This window comes from Nerophis lumbriciformis, linkage group LG11 (genome assembly GCF_033978685.3).
Source record: "Nerophis lumbriciformis linkage group LG11, RoL_Nlum_v2.1, whole genome shotgun sequence".
NCBI classification, from domain to species: Eukaryota; Metazoa; Chordata; class Actinopteri; order Syngnathiformes; family Syngnathidae; genus Nerophis; species Nerophis lumbriciformis.
In genome coordinates, this window is record NC_084558.2 from 50,909,779 (window position 1) to 50,926,870 (window position 17,092).

The following is a 17,092-nucleotide window of genomic DNA, read 5'->3' on the forward strand; positions in this document are numbered from 1 at the left end:
AGAAAAAAAAAAAACGTAACCTCTAGCGGTTATTTATCGGACTACTTAAAACCTCGATGTCGATTGGCCACGTCGCTCAAATGCCGGTGACGATGGGAAAAAAACAAAACAACGTAACCTCTGGCGGTTATTTATCGGACTAATTAAAACCTTGATGTCGATTGGCCACGTCGCTCTAATGCCGGTGACTTTGTAAAAAAAAACAAAAAAAACAACGTAACGTCTGGCGGTTATTTATCGGACTAATTAAAACCTCGATGTCGATTGGCCACGTCGCTCAAATGCCGGTGACGATGGAAAAACACAAAAAAAACTACGTAACCTCTGGCGGTTATTTATCGGACTAATTAAAACCTCGATGTCAATTGGCCACGTCGCTCAAATGCCGGTGACGATGGAAAAAAAAAAACAATGTAACGTCTGGCGGTTATTTATCGCACTAATTAAAACCTTATTGTCGATTGGCCACGTCGCTCAAATGCCGGTGACGATGGAAAAAGAAAAAAAAAAAAACTTAACCTCTGCCGGTTATTTATCGCACTAATTAAAACCTCGACGTCGATTGGCCACGTCGCTCAAATGCCGGTGACGATAGAGAAAATAACAAAAAAACAACGTAACATCTGCCGGTTATTTATCGCACTAATTAAAACCTCGATGTCGATTGGCCACGTCGCTCAAATGCCGGTGACGATAGAGAAAAAAAAAAAAAAAACGTAACCTCTAGCGGTTATTTATCGGACTACTTAAAACCTCGATGTCGATTGGCCACGTCGCTCAAATACCGGTGACGATGGAGAGAAAAAAAACAACGTAACCTCTGGCGGTTATTTATCGGACTAATTAAAACCTCGATGTCGATTGGCCACGTCGCTCAAATGCCGGTGACGTAAGGAAAAAAAAATAAAACAACGTAACGTCTACCGGTTATTTATCAGACTAATCAAAACCTTGATGTCGATTGGTCACGTCGCTCAAATGCCGGTGACGATGGGAAAAAAACAAAACAACGTAACCTCTGGCGGTTATTTATCGGACTAATTAAAACCTTGATGTCGATTGGCCACGTCGCTCTAATGCCGGTGACTTTGTAAAAAAAAAAAAAAAAAAAACGTAACGTCTGGCGGTTATTTATCGGACTAATTAAAACCTTGATGTCGATTGGCCACGTCGCTCAAATGCCGGTGACGATAGAGAAAATAACAAAAAAACAACGTAACATCTGTTGGTTATTTATCGCACTAATTAAAACCTCGATGTTGATTGGCCACGTCGCTCAAATGCCGGTGACGATGGAAAAAAAAAAAACAACGTAACGTCTGGCGGTTATTTATCACACTAATTAAAACCTTGATGTCGATTGACCACGTCGCTCAAATGCCGGTGACGATGGAAAAAGAAAAAAAAAAAAAACTTAACCTCTGCCGGTTATTTATCGCACTAATTAAAACCTCGATGTCGATTGGCCACGTCGCTCAAATGCCGGTGACGATAGAGAAAATAACAAAAAAACAACGTAACATCTGTTGGTTATTTATCGCACTAATTAAAACCTCGATGTCGATTGGCCACGTCGCTCAAATGCCGGTGACGATGGAAAAAGAAAAAAAAAAAACGTAACCTCTAGCGGTTATTTATCGGACTACTTAAAACCTCGATGTCGATTGGCCACGTCGCTCAAATGCCGGTGACGATGGAAAAAAAAAAAACAACGTAACCTCTGGCGGTTATTTATCGGACTAATTAAAACCTTGATGTCGATTGGCCACGTCGCTCTAATGCCGGTGACTTTGTAAAAAAAAACAAAAAAAACAACGTAACGTCTGGCGGTTATTTATCGGACTAATTAAAACCTCGATGTCGATTGGCCACGTCGCTCAAATGCCGGTGACGATGGAAAAACACAAAAAAAACTACGTAACCTCTGGCGGTTATTTATCGGACTAATTAAAACCTCGATGTCAATTGGCCACGTCGCTCAAATGCCGGTGACGATGGAAAAAAAAAAACAACGTAACGTCTGGCGGTTATTTATCGCACTAATTAAAACCTTATTGTCGATTGGCCACGTCGCTCAAATGCCGGTGACGATGGAAAAAGAAAAAAAAAAAAACTTAACCTCTGCCGGTTATTTATCGCACTAATTAAAACCTCGACGTCGATTGGCCACGTCGCTCAAATGCCGGTGACGATAGAGAAAATAACAAAAAAACAACGTAACATCTGCCGGTTATTTATCGCACTAATTAAAACCTCGATGTCGATTGGCCACGTCGCTCAAATGCCGGTGACGATAGAGAAAATAACAAAAAAACAACGTAACATCTGTTGGTTATTTATCGCACTAATTAAAACCTCGATGTCGATTGGCCACGTCGCTCAAATGCCAGTGACGATGGAAAAAGAAAAAAAAAAAACGTAACCTCTAGCGGTTATTTATCGGACTACTTAAAACCTCGATGTCGATTGGCCACGTCGCTCAAATGCCGGTGACGATGGAAAAAAAAAAAAACAACGTAACCTCTGGCGGTTATTTATCGGACTAATTAAAACCTTGATGTCGATTGGCCACGTCGCTCTAATGCCGGTGACTTTGTAAAAAAAAACAAAAAAAACAACGTAACGTCTGGCGGTTATTTATCGGACTAATTAAAACCTCGATGTCGATTGGCCACGTCGCTCAAATGCCGGTGACGATGGAAAAACACAAAAAAAACTACGTAACCTCTGGCGGTTATTTATCGGACTAATTAAAACCTCGATGTCAATTGGCCACGTCGCTCAAATGCCGGTGACGATGGAAAAAAAAAAACAACGTAACGTCTGGCGGTTATTTATCGCACTAATTAAAACCTTATTGTCGATTGGCCACGTCGCTCAAATGCCGGTGACGATGGAAAAAGAAAAAAAAAAAACTTAACCTCTGCCGGTTATTTATCGCACTAATTAAAACCTCGACGTCGATTGGCCACGTCGCTCAAATGCCGGTGACGATAGAGAAAATAACAAAAAAACAACGTAACATCTGCCGGTTATTTATCGCACTAATTAAAACCTCGATGTCGATTGGCCACGTCGCTCAAATGCCGGTGACGATAGAGAAAAAAAAAAAAAAAACGTAACCTCTAGCGGTTATTTATCGGACTACTTAAAACCTCGATGTCGATTGGCCACGTCGCTCAAATACCGGTGACGATGGAGAGAAAAAAAACAACGTAACCTCTGGCGGTTATTTATCGGACTAATTAAAACCTCGATGTCGATTGGCCACGTCGCTCAAATACCGGTGACGATGGAGAGAAAAAAAACAACGTAACCTCTGGCGGTTATTTATCGGACTACTTAAAACCTTGACGTGGATTGGCCACGTCGCTCAAATGCCGGTGACGTCGGGAAAAAAAAATAAAACAACGTAACGTCTACCGGTTATTTATCAGACTAATTAAAACCTTGATGTCGATTGGTCACGTCGCTCAAATGCCGGTGACGATGGAAAAAAAAAAAAACAACGTAACCTCTGGCGGTTATTTATCGGACTAATTAAAACCTTGATGTCGATTGGCCACGTCGCTCTAATGCCGGTGACTTTGTAAAAAAAAAAAAAAAAACAACGTAACGTCTGGCGGTTATTTATCGGACTAATTAAAACCTTGATGTCGATTGGCCACGTCGCTCAAATGCCGGTGACGATGGAGAAAAAAACAAAAAAAAACGTAACCTCTGGCGGTTATTTATCGGACTAATTAAAACCTCGATGTCGATTGGCCACGTCGCTCAAATGCCGGTGACGATGGAAAAAGAAAAAAAAAAAAACTTAACCTCTGCCGGTTATTTATCGCACTAATTAAAACCTCGATGTCGATTGGCCACGTCGCTCAAATGCCGGTGACGATGGAAAAAAAAAAAACAACGTAACGTCTGGCGGTTATTTATCGCACTAATTAAAACCTTGATGTCGATTGACCACGTCGCTCAAATGCCGGTGACGATGGAAAAAGAAAAAAAACAAAAACAACGTAACCTCTGGCGGTTATTTATCGGACTACTTAAAACCTCGATGTCGATTGGCCACGTCGCTCAAATGCCGGTGACGATGGAAAAAAAAAAACAACGTAACGTCTGGCGGTTATTTATCGCACTAATTAAAACCTTGATGTCGATTGACCACGTCGCTCAAATGCCGGTGACGATGGAAAAAGAAAAAAAAAAAACGTAACCTCTAGCGGTTATTTATCGCACTAATTAAAACCTCGACGTCGATTGACCACGTCGCTCAAATGCCGGTGACGATGGAGAAAAAAAAAAAAACATAACCTCTGGCGGTTATTTATCGGACTAATTAAAACCTTGATGCCGATTGGCCACGTCGCTCAAATGCTGGTGACTATGGAGAAAGAAAAAAAACAACGTAACCTCTGGCGGTTATTTATCGGACTAATTAAAACCTCGATGTCGATTGGCCACGTCGCTCAAATGCCGGTGACGATGGAGAAAATAACAAAAAAACAACGTAACATCTGCCGGTTATTTATCGCACTAATTAAAACCTCGACGTCGATTGGCCACGTCGCTCTAATGCCGGTGACTTTGTAAAAAAAAACAAAAAAAACAACGTAACGTCTGGCGGTTATTTATCGGACTAATTAAAACCTCGATGTCGATTGGCCACGTCGCTCAAATGCCGGTGATGATGGAAAAAAACAAAAAAAACAACGTAACCTCTGGCGGTTATTTATCGGACTAATTAAAACCTTGATGTCGATTGGCCACGTCGCTCAAATGCCGGTGACGATGGAGAAAAAAACAAAAAACAACGTAACCTCTGGCGGTTATTTATCGGACTAATTAAAACCTCGACGTCGATTGGCCACGTCGCTCAAATGCCGGTGACGATAGAGAAAATAACAAAAAAACAACGTAACATCTGCCGGTTATTTATCGCACTAATTAAAACCTCGATGTCGATTGGCCACGTCGCTCAAATGCCGGTGACGATGGAAAAAGAAAAAAAAAAAACGTAACCTCTAGCGGTTATTTATCGGACTACTTAAAACCTCGATGTCGATTGGCCACGTCGCTCAAATACCGGTGACGATGGAGAGAAAAAAAACAACGTAACCTCTGGCGGTTATTTATCGGACTACTTAAAACCTTGACGTGGATTGGCCACGTCGCTCAAATGCCGGTGACGTCGGGAAAAAAAAATAAAACAACGTAACGTCTACCGGTTATTTATCAGACTAATTAAAACCTTGATGTCGATTGGTCACGTCGCTCAAATGCCGGTGACGATGGAAAAAAAAAAAAACAACGTAACCTCTGGCGGTTATTTATCGGATTAATTAAAACCTTGATGTCGATTGGCCACGTCGCTCTAATGCCGGTGACTTTGTTAAAAAAAAAAAAAAAACAACGTAACGATTGGCGGTTATTTATCGGACTAATTAAAACCTCGATTTCGATTGGCCACGTCGCTCAAATGCCGGTGATGATGGAAAAAAACAAAAAAAACAACGTAACCTCTGGCGGTTATTTATCGGACTAATTAAAACCTTGATGTCAATTGGCCACGTCGCTCAAATACCGGTGACGATGGAGAGAAAAAAAACAACGTAACCTCTGGCGGTTATTTATCGGACTAATTAAAACCTTGACGTGGATTGGCCACGTCGCTCAAATGCCGGTGACGTCGGGAAAAAAAAATAAAACAACGTAACGTCTACCGGTTATTTATCAGACTAATTAAAACCTTGATGTCGATTGGCCACGTCGCTCTAATGCCGGTGACTTTGTAAAAAAAAACAAAAAAAACAACGTAACGTCTGGCGGTTATTTATCGGACTAATTAAAACCTTGATGTCGATTGGCCACGTCGCTCAAATGCCGGTGATGATGGAAAAAAACAAAAAAAACAACGTAACCTCTGGCGGTTATTTATCGGACTACTTAAAACCTCGATGTCGATTGGCCACGTCGCTCAAATACCGGTGACGATGGAGAGAAAAAAAACAACGTAACCTCTGGCGGTTATTTATCGGACTACTTAAAACCTTGACGTGGATTGGCCACGTCGCTCAAATGCCGGTGACGTCGGGAAAAAAAAATAAAACAACGTAACGTCTACCGGTTATTTATCAGACTAATTAAAACCTTGATGTCGATTGGTCACGTCGCTCAAATGCCGGTGACTATGGAAAAAAAAAAAAACAACGTAACCTCTGGCGGTTATTTATCGGACTAATTAAAACCTTGATGTCGATTGGCCACGTCGCTCTAATGCCGGTGACTTTGTAAAAAAAAAACAAAAAAAAAACGTAACGTCTGGCGGTTATTTATCGGACTAATTAAAACCTTGATGTTGATTGGCCACGTCGCTCAAATGCCGGTGACGATGGAAAAAAAAAAAACAACGTAACGTCTGGCGGTTATTTATCGCACTAATTAAAACCTTGATGTCGATTGACCACGTCGCTCAAATGCCGGTGACGATGGAAAAAGAAAAAAAAAAAAAACTTAACCTCTGCCGGTTATTTATCGCACTAATTAAAACCTCGATGTCGATTGGCCACGTCGCTCAAATGCCGGTGACGATAGAGAAAATAACAAAAAAACAACGTAACATCTGTTGGTTATTTATCGCACTAATTAAAACCTCGATGTCGATTGGCCACGTCGCTCAAATGCCGGTGACGATGGAAAAAGAAAAAAAAAAAACGTAACCTCTAGCGGTTATTTATCGGACTACTTAAAACCTCGATGTCGATTGGCCACGTCGCTCAAATGCCGGTGACGATGGAAAAAAAACAAAACAACGTAACCTCTGGCGGTTATTTATCGGACTAATTAAAACCTTGATGTCGATTGGCCACGTCGCTCTAATGCCGGTGACTTTGTAAAAAAAAACAAAAAAAACAACGTAACGTCTGGCGGTTATTTATCGGACTAATTAAAACCTCGATGTCGATTGGCCACGTCGCTCAAATGCCGGTGACGATGGAAAAACACAAAAAAAACTACGTAACCTCTGGCGGTTATTTATCGGACTAATTAAAACCTCGATGTCAATTGGCCACGTCGCTCAAATGCCGGTGACGATGGAAAAAAAAAAACAATGTAACGTCTGGCGGTTATTTATCGCACTAATTAAAACCTTATTGTCGATTGGCCACGTCGCTCAAATGCCGGTGACGATGGAAAAAGAAAAAAAAAAAAACTTAACCTCTGCCGGTTATTTATCGCACTAATTAAAACCTCGACGTCGATTGGCCACGTCGCTCAAATGCCGGTGACGATAGAGAAAATAACAAAAAAACAACGTAACATCTGCCGGTTATTTATCGCACTAATTAAAACCTCGATGTCGATTGGCCACGTCGCTCAAATGCCGGTGACGATAGAGAAAGAAAAAAAAAAAACGTAACCTCTAGCGGTTATTTATCGGACTACTTAAAACCTCGATGTCGATTGGCCACGTCGCTCAAATACCGGTGACGATGGAGAGAAAAAAAACAACGTAACCTCTGGCGGTTATTTATCGGACTAATTAAAACCTCGATGTCGATTGGCCACGTCGCTCAAATGCCGGTGACGTCGGGAAAAAAAAATAAAACAACGTAACGTCTACCGGTTATTTATCAGACTAATTAAAACCTTGATGTCGATTGGTCACGTCGCTCAAATGCCGGTGACGATGGGAAAAAAACAAAACAACGTAACCTCTGGCGGTTATTTATCGGACTAATTAAAACCTTGATGTCGATTGGCCACGTCGCTCTAATGCCGGTGACTTTGTAAAAAAAAAAAAAAAAAAAAACGTAACGTCTGGCGGTTATTTATCGGACTAATTAAAACCTTGATGTCGATTGGCCACGTCGCTCAAATGCCGGTGACGATAGAGAAAATAACAAAAAAACAACGTAACATCTGTTGGTTATTTATCGCACTAATTAAAACCTCGATGTTGATTGGCCACGTCGCTCAAATGCCGGTGACGATGGAAAAAGAAAAAAAAAAAAAACTTAACCTCTGCCGGTTATTTATCGCACTAATTAAAACCTCGATGTCGATTGGCCACGTCGCTCAAATGCCGGTGACGATAGAGAAAATAACAAAAAAACAACGTAACATCTGTTGGTTATTTATCGCACTAATTAAAACCTCGATGTCGATTGGCCACGTCGCTCAAATGCCGGTGACGATGGAAAAAGAAAAAAAAAAAACGTAACCTCTAGCGGTTATTTATCGGACTACTTAAAACCTCGATGTCGATTGGCCACGTCGCTCAAATGCCGGTGACGATGGGAAAAAAACAAAACAACGTAACCTCTGGCGGTTATTTATCGGACTAATTAAAACCTTGATGTCGATTGGCCACGTCGCTCTAATGCCGGTGACTTTGTAAAAAAAAACAAAAAAAACAACGTAACGTCTGGCGGTTATTTATCGGACTAATTAAAACCTCGATGTCGATTGGCCACGTCGCTCAAATGCCGGTGACGATGGAAAAACACAAAAAAAACTACGTAACCTCTGGCGGTTATTTATCGGACTAATTAAAACCTCGATGTCAATTGGCCACGTCGCTCAAATGCCGGTGACGATGGAAAAAAAAAAACAATGTAACGTCTGGCGGTTATTTATCGCACTAATTAAAACCTTATTGTCGATTGGCCACGTCGCTCAAATGCCGGTGACGATGGAAAAAGAAAAAAAAAAAAACTTAACCTCTGCCGGTTATTTATCGCACTAATTAAAACCTCGACGTCGATTGGCCACGTCGCTCAAATGCCGGTGACGATAGAGAAAATAACAAAAAAACAACGTAACATCTGCCGGTTATTTATCGCACTAATTAAAACCTCGATGTCGATTGGCCACGTCGCTCAAATGCCGGTGACGATAGAGAAAAAAAAAAAAAAAACGTAACCTCTAGCGGTTATTTATCGGACTACTTAAAACCTCGATGTCGATTGGCCACGTCGCTCAAATACCGGTGACGATGGAGAGAAAAAAAACAACGTAACCTCTGGCGGTTATTTATCGGACTAATTAAAACCTCGATGTCGATTGGCCACGTCGCTCAAATGCCGGTGACGTAAGGAAAAAAAAATAAAACAACGTAACGTCTACCGGTTATTTATCAGACTAATCAAAACCTTGATGTCGATTGGTCACGTCGCTCAAATGCCGGTGACGATGGGAAAAAAACAAAACAACGTAACCTCTGGCGGTTATTTATCGGACTAATTAAAACCTTGATGTCGATTGGCCACGTCGCTCTAATGCCGGTGACTTTGTAAAAAAAAAAAAAAAAAAAAACGTAACGTCTGGCGGTTATTTATCGGACTAATTAAAACCTTGATGTCGATTGGCCACGTCGCTCAAATGCCGGTGACGATAGAGAAAATAACAAAAAAACAACGTAACATCTGTTGGTTATTTATCGCACTAATTAAAACCTCGATGTTGATTGGCCACGTCGCTCAAATGCCGGTGACGATGGAAAAAAAAAAAACAACGTAACGTCTGGCGGTTATTTATCACACTAATTAAAACCTTGATGTCGATTGACCACGTCGCTCAAATGCCGGTGACGATGGAAAAAGAAAAAAAAAAAAAACTTAACCTCTGCCGGTTATTTATCGCACTAATTAAAACCTCGATGTCGATTGGCCACGTCGCTCAAATGCCGGTGACGATAGAGAAAATAACAAAAAAACAACGTAACATCTGTTGGTTATTTATCGCACTAATTAAAACCTCGATGTCGATTGGCCACGTCGCTCAAATGCCGGTGACGATGGAAAAAGAAAAAAAAAAAACGTAACCTCTAGCGGTTATTTATCGGACTACTTAAAACCTCGATGTCGATTGGCCACGTCGCTCAAATGCCGGTGACGATGGAAAAAAAAAAAACAACGTAACCTCTGGCGGTTATTTATCGGACTAATTAAAACCTTGATGTCGATTGGCCACGTCGCTCTAATGCCGGTGACTTTGTAAAAAAAAACAAAAAAAACAACGTAACGTCTGGCGGTTATTTATCGGACTAATTAAAACCTCGATGTCGATTGGCCACGTCGCTCAAATGCCGGTGACGATGGAAAAACACAAAAAAAACTACGTAACCTCTGGCGGTTATTTATCGGACTAATTAAAACCTCGATGTCAATTGGCCACGTCGCTCAAATGCCGGTGACGATGGAAAAAAAAAAACAACGTAACGTCTGGCGGTTATTTATCGCACTAATTAAAACCTTATTGTCGATTGGCCACGTCGCTCAAATGCCGGTGACGATGGAAAAAGAAAAAAAAAAAAACTTAACCTCTGCCGGTTATTTATCGCACTAATTAAAACCTCGACGTCGATTGGCCACGTCGCTCAAATGCCGGTGACGATAGAGAAAATAACAAAAAAACAACGTAACATCTGCCGGTTATTTATCGCACTAATTAAAACCTCGATGTCGATTGGCCACGTCGCTCAAATGCCGGTGACGATAGAGAAAATAACAAAAAAACAACGTAACATCTGTTGGTTATTTATCGCACTAATTAAAACCTCGATGTCGATTGGCCACGTCGCTCAAATGCCAGTGACGATGGAAAAAGAAAAAAAAAAAACGTAACCTCTAGCGGTTATTTATCGGACTACTTAAAACCTCGATGTCGATTGGCCACGTCGCTCAAATGCCGGTGACGATGGAAAAAAAAAAAAACAACGTAACCTCTGGCGGTTATTTATCGGACTAATTAAAACCTTGATGTCGATTGGCCACGTCGCTCTAATGCCGGTGACTTTGTAAAAAAAAACAAAAAAAACAACGTAACGTCTGGCGGTTATTTATCGGACTAATTAAAACCTCGATGTCGATTGGCCACGTCGCTCAAATGCCGGTGACGATGGAAAAACACAAAAAAAACTACGTAACCTCTGGCGGTTATTTATCGGACTAATTAAAACCTCGATGTCAATTGGCCACGTCGCTCAAATGCCGGTGACGATGGAAAAAAAAAAACAACGTAACGTCTGGCGGTTATTTATCGCACTAATTAAAACCTTATTGTCGATTGGCCACGTCGCTCAAATGCCGGTGACGATGGAAAAAGAAAAAAAAAAAACTTAACCTCTGCCGGTTATTTATCGCACTAATTAAAACCTCGACGTCGATTGGCCACGTCGCTCAAATGCCGGTGACGATAGAGAAAATAACAAAAAAACAACGTAACATCTGCCGGTTATTTATCGCACTAATTAAAACCTCGATGTCGATTGGCCACGTCGCTCAAATGCCGGTGACGATAGAGAAAAAAAAAAAAAAAACGTAACCTCTAGCGGTTATTTATCGGACTACTTAAAACCTCGATGTCGATTGGCCACGTCGCTCAAATACCGGTGACGATGGAGAGAAAAAAAACAACGTAACCTCTGGCGGTTATTTATCGGACTAATTAAAACCTCGATGTCGATTGGCCACGTCGCTCAAATACCGGTGACGATGGAGAGAAAAAAAACAACGTAACCTCTGGCGGTTATTTATCGGACTACTTAAAACCTTGACGTGGATTGGCCACGTCGCTCAAATGCCGGTGACGTCGGGAAAAAAAAATAAAACAACGTAACGTCTACCGGTTATTTATCAGACTAATTAAAACCTTGATGTCGATTGGTCACGTCGCTCAAATGCCGGTGACGATGGAAAAAAAAAAAAACAACGTAACCTCTGGCGGTTATTTATCGGACTAATTAAAACCTTGATGTCGATTGGCCACGTCGCTCTAATGCCGGTGACTTTGTAAAAAAAAAAAAAAAAACAACGTAACGTCTGGCGGTTATTTATCGGACTAATTAAAACCTTGATGTCGATTGGCCACGTCGCTCAAATGCCGGTGACGATGGAGAAAAAAACAAAAAAAAACGTAACCTCTGGCGGTTATTTATCGGACTAATTAAAACCTCGATGTCGATTGGCCACGTCGCTCAAATGCCGGTGACGATGGAAAAAGAAAAAAAAAAAAACTTAACCTCTGCCGGTTATTTATCGCACTAATTAAAACCTCGATGTCGATTGGCCACGTCGCTCAAATGCCGGTGACGATGGAAAAAAAAAAAACAACGTAACGTCTGGCGGTTATTTATCGCACTAATTAAAACCTTGATGTCGATTGACCACGTCGCTCAAATACCGGTGACGATGGAGAGAAAAAAAACAGCGTAACCTCTGGCGGTTATTTATCGGACTACTTAAAACCTTGACGTGGATTGGCCACGTCGCTCAAATGCCGGTGACGTCGGGAAAAAAAAATTAAACAACGTAACGTCTACCGGTTATTTATCAGACTAATTAAAACCTTGATGTCGATTGATCACGTCGCTCAAATGCCGGTGATGATGGAGAAAAAAAAAAACAACGTAACCTCTGGCGGTTATTTATCGGACTAATTAAAACCTCGATGCCGATTGGCCACGTCGCTCTAATGCCGGTGACTTTGTAAAAAAAAAAAAAAAAACAACGTAACGTCTGGCGGTTATTTATCGGACTAATTAAAACTTCGATGTCGATTGGCCACGTCGCTCAAATGCCGGTGATGATGGAAAAAAAAAAAAACAACGTAACCTCTGGCGGTTATTTATCGGACTAATTAAAACCTTGATGTCGATTGGCCACGTCGCTCTAATGCCGGTGACTTTGTAAAAAAAAAACAAAAAACAATGTAACGTCTGGCGGTTATTTATCGGACTAATTAAAACCTCGATGTCGATTGGCCACGTCGCTCAAATGCCGGTGATGATGGAAAAAAACAAAAAAAACAACGTAACCTCTGGCGGTTATTTATCAGACTACTTAAAACATCGATGTCGATTAGCCACGTCGCTCAAATGCCGGTGATGATGGAAAAAAACAAAAAAAACAACGTAACCTCTGGCGGTTATTTATCAGACTAATTAAAACCTCAATGCCGATTAATCGTGCAGCCCTACCTAAAAATTTTCCAATTTACTAGTGAAAACTACAATTCGGCTGAAGGTAACAATTAAAACGACTGGTGCGTAATTACTACAATACCTGCAGTTTTTAACTATTAAAATAACCTAAAATATGACTTATTTTATCTTTGTGGTAAATATTGGACACAATGTGTTGTCAAGCAAGTGTAAGTCACTCTGACATTCATTTTTTTAAATGTTTTTATTTACATTTTTATAAATGGCTGTGATGATAATGTAAAAGAGGGATTTCTAATCACTCCTATGTTGGAATTTTTATTAATATCGATACCGTGGTTGATATTATTCATTTTTGTTTGGCTACTTTTAGATTGTTTTGTGTCATGTTTGTGTGTCCTCTCAATTGCTCGGTTGATTGCTATTCTGAATGTTGCTGGGCCGGGTTTGGTTTTGGAATTGGAATTTTATTATTGTGTATTATCTTGTTGGACTGATTTATTTTTAAATTAAAAAAAATAATAAAATAAAATAAAAAATACAGTTTTAACACTTTGTAGGGCACAACAGACAGGGGGAAAGTGATACGACCAACACACCATTAACTATACACTACTGCCATGCAAAATTTGATAATAAAACAAGATATAACAACTGGACAGCAGTTATAACCAGCTCAGTTTTAAATGTTGCAATAAAAATAGATTGTATTATTAAAAACAATATTTATTAACACACAGAAAAGTACCGAAAATTGGTACCGTCGATTCCCAGGTACTGGGATTTGAACAGTACCCATCCCTAAAGAAGAGTGTTTATTTTTCAGTAAGTTATTGCTCATTACACATTCTGTCCCGTTCACTAATTATTATTAACTTGATATCAACTTTTAGTGTCGTTAGTTCTCAACAGTCAACAAATAGTGTCTCGGAACTTTGGACCAGTAGGTATCGTAAATGACATTCTCAAGTGTAGACTCAAACAATAGCCAAGGAGTACGGTAGCGGTCTCGTTACTCATTCTTGTCATGTCTGTGTAATCATGTTTTGTTTTAAGTCATGTTTTGTTTAGTTATAGGACTCTTTAGTTTCTGTCTTTTCACTCCCTTGTCTTGTTTCCATGATTACCCCATTAGTTTCACCTGTTCCACGTTTGGACTCATTGTGCACTCTTGATTGTCACCATAGCAACCCATTAGTTTTCACCTGTCACGTCACGCACCTGTTTCACGTCTTGAGTCACGCACCTGTTTTCGTTAATCATGTCTGTAGTATTTAAGTTCAGTGTTTTTCAGTTTGTCTTTCTGACGACCTACTGTCAAGACTTGGTCTTGGGCGTGTGCTTTTCCGGGATGCAACGGAAAGTTGGCTCGGGCGAGACGGGAATGAAGGTACATGATTTATTAATTATTATCCAAAAAAAAAGGAATAAATGAAAGCGCGCACAGTGGCGGAGAATAAACTATGAAACCAAAAAGACTATAAACATGGAACAAAAACTTACTTGGCTTGGACAAAAATAGTTGCATGAAGAATGGACACGGAAAGAATGGACAGAGCATAAATGTGGTGAGGTCGTCAGAAAGACAAACTGGAAAACACTGAACTTAAATACTACAGACATGATTAACGAAAACAGGTGCGTGACTCAAGACGTGAAACAGGTGCGTGGCGTGACAGGTGAAAACTAATGGGTTGCTGTGGTGACAATCAAGAGTGCACAATGAGTCCAAACGTGGAACAGGTGAAACTAATGGGGTAATCATGGAAACAAGACAAGGGAGTGAAAAGGCAGAAACTAAAGAGTCCAATAACTAAACAAAACATGACTTAAAACAAAACATGATTACACAGACATGACAATTCTTTGCCCGTCAGGAAATGGTCACATGACCAACACAGGAAACGAACACACAATCAGTAATCGGAGAAGGTGTCCGGGAAGCAATATTTACTTTGGGACGTACTAAAAGATGCTATTAATATCTAAATATTGTTTCTTAGCAACACTTAAGGACCAAAGTTTCACTAACAGGTCCTTTTTTTATGCATTTTGTTGCTCCTGAAAATGAATCTGCCAGTCATTTCCTTGAATATCGATTCGTTTTTGAGTAAGATTCGATATGTGACCCCCGTCTCCCCGCGTAGACCATGTCAAAATATTATATTCGTCCCTTAATTGCATGTTTTTGTCACCCTGGTTCACGATTACTTTAAAAAAATGTTTAACATTGTGAGCAAAAAAAATTTAAGAATCGTCATTCACTCGAGGAAAACATCAGTAGAAGAGGACGGCAAACGGTGAATAAAAACAGAACACAATGATTTGCAAATCCTTTTCAACCTATATTCAGTTGAATAGTCTGCAAAGACAAGATATTTAGTTATTTCTTGCAAATATTAGCTCATTTGGAATTTGACGGCTGCAACATGTTTCAAAAAAGCTGGCACAAGTGGCAAAAAAGACTGAGAAAGTTGAGGAATGCTCATCAAAGACTTATTTGGAACATCCCACAGGCGAACAGGCTAATTGGGAACAGGTGGGTGCCATGATTGGGTATGAAAGCAGCTTCCATGAAATGCTCAGTCACTCACAAACAAGGACGGGGCGAAGGTCACCACTTTGCCAACAAATGCGTTAAAGGACAACATTTCTCAACCAGCTATTGCAAGGAATTTAGGGGATTTCACCATCGACGCTCCGTAATATCATCAAAAGGTTCAGAGAATCTGGAGAAATCACTGCACGTAAGCCATGATATTTACGGCTCTTTGATCCCACAAGCGGTACTGCATCAAAAAGCGACATCGGTGTGTAAAGGATATCACCACATGGGCTCAGGGACACTTCAGAAAACCGCTGTCAGTAACTACAGTTGGTCGCTACGTCTGTAAGTGCAAGTTAAAACTCTACTATGCAATGCGAAAGCCATTTATCAACAACACCCAGAAACGCCGCCGGCTTCGCTGGGCCCCGAGCTCATCTAAGATGGACTGATACAAAGTGGAAAGAGGAAAAGAACCATCCGGATGGTCTTATCTTTGCAGTCTATTCAATTGAATATAAGTTAAAAATCATTGTATTCTGTTTTTATTTACTATTTACACAACGTGGCAACTTCACTGCTTTTGGGGTTTTGTATAACGCCAGCGTCTTACCTTCTTTTTCTCTCGTTTTTGAACGCCGGGTGTGCTCTTCTTTCTCCGTTTTTCCGCAGGTTCTGACTCAGTCTTTCTCCCCTAGGGGATGAAAGATGACCTTGAGTCTTTTAAATGTGCTCCACCGAAACTCCCAGCAGAAACCCAAATGAAATTAAATTGGCTGCAGTAATCTGTAGGTAACAACAGCTTGATGATGCAGGCCCCGCCCACATTTTGGAGCTAAAAATGGGCGATTTTTCCCTCCAAAATTGCGATTCGATTTGCAATTTTTCTATTTTATACCAAAAAAAAAAGTGTAAATCTGCAAAAATAACGAGTGAAGGAGACACGTTACTTTTAGACTGTCGGTCAACATTCTTGTTCTCATTTTCATTGAGGGCCACATCGCAGTAATGGCTGCTTTCAGAGGGCCGCGTTTTTAAAAATTAATTTACATTTTGCATGCGGGTAATAACCTGTGATTAATCATGATTAATCGAAATGCATATGCATTTGATCATTAGAATTTTTTTTATGTATAACTTTCTTTAAAATCATAAATAAAGGTGACAAGCCGATATTGAACTCTTTGTTTTCATCTCACAAAAATAGTTTTGCAATACAGTATATAATGATAATAATAATAATAATAATAATAATAATATTAATAATAATAATGAATAACATTTGAAAAACACTTTACATTTGTTAAAATCTCAAAGTGCTACAAAGTATAAAAAATACAATTTAAAAAAAAAAAAAATATATATATATATATATATATATATATATATATATATATATATATATATTTTGTATTTTAATTTTATTTTTTATATTTTGAGATTTTAACAAATGTAAAGTGCGTTACAAATGTTATTCATTATTATTATTAAAAAATAAAATATATATATACGTATATATATATATATATATATACGTATATACATATATATATATATATATATATATATATAAATAAAATATATATATACACGTGTATATA

General features: G+C 39.7%; 1 protein-coding gene across 3 annotated transcripts in view; it reads right to left on the bottom strand.

Annotated features, from left to right (window-relative positions):
- The window catches only part of mast4 (microtubule associated serine/threonine kinase family member 4), a 302,344-nt gene that overhangs the window by 256,497 nt on the left and 28,755 nt on the right, over positions 1 to 17,092 (bottom strand). For 2 of the 3 annotated variants that reach the window (XM_061966299.1, XM_061966298.1), the window contains exon 2: positions 16,105 to 16,185. The exons of the other annotated variant lie outside the window; for it this stretch is intronic. In XM_061966299.1, the coding sequence (XP_061822283.1) occupies positions 16,105 to 16,185 (81 nt within the window). The remainder of the gene's footprint in view (positions 1 to 16,104; positions 16,186 to 17,092) is intronic. 3 annotated transcript variants of the gene reach the window in all.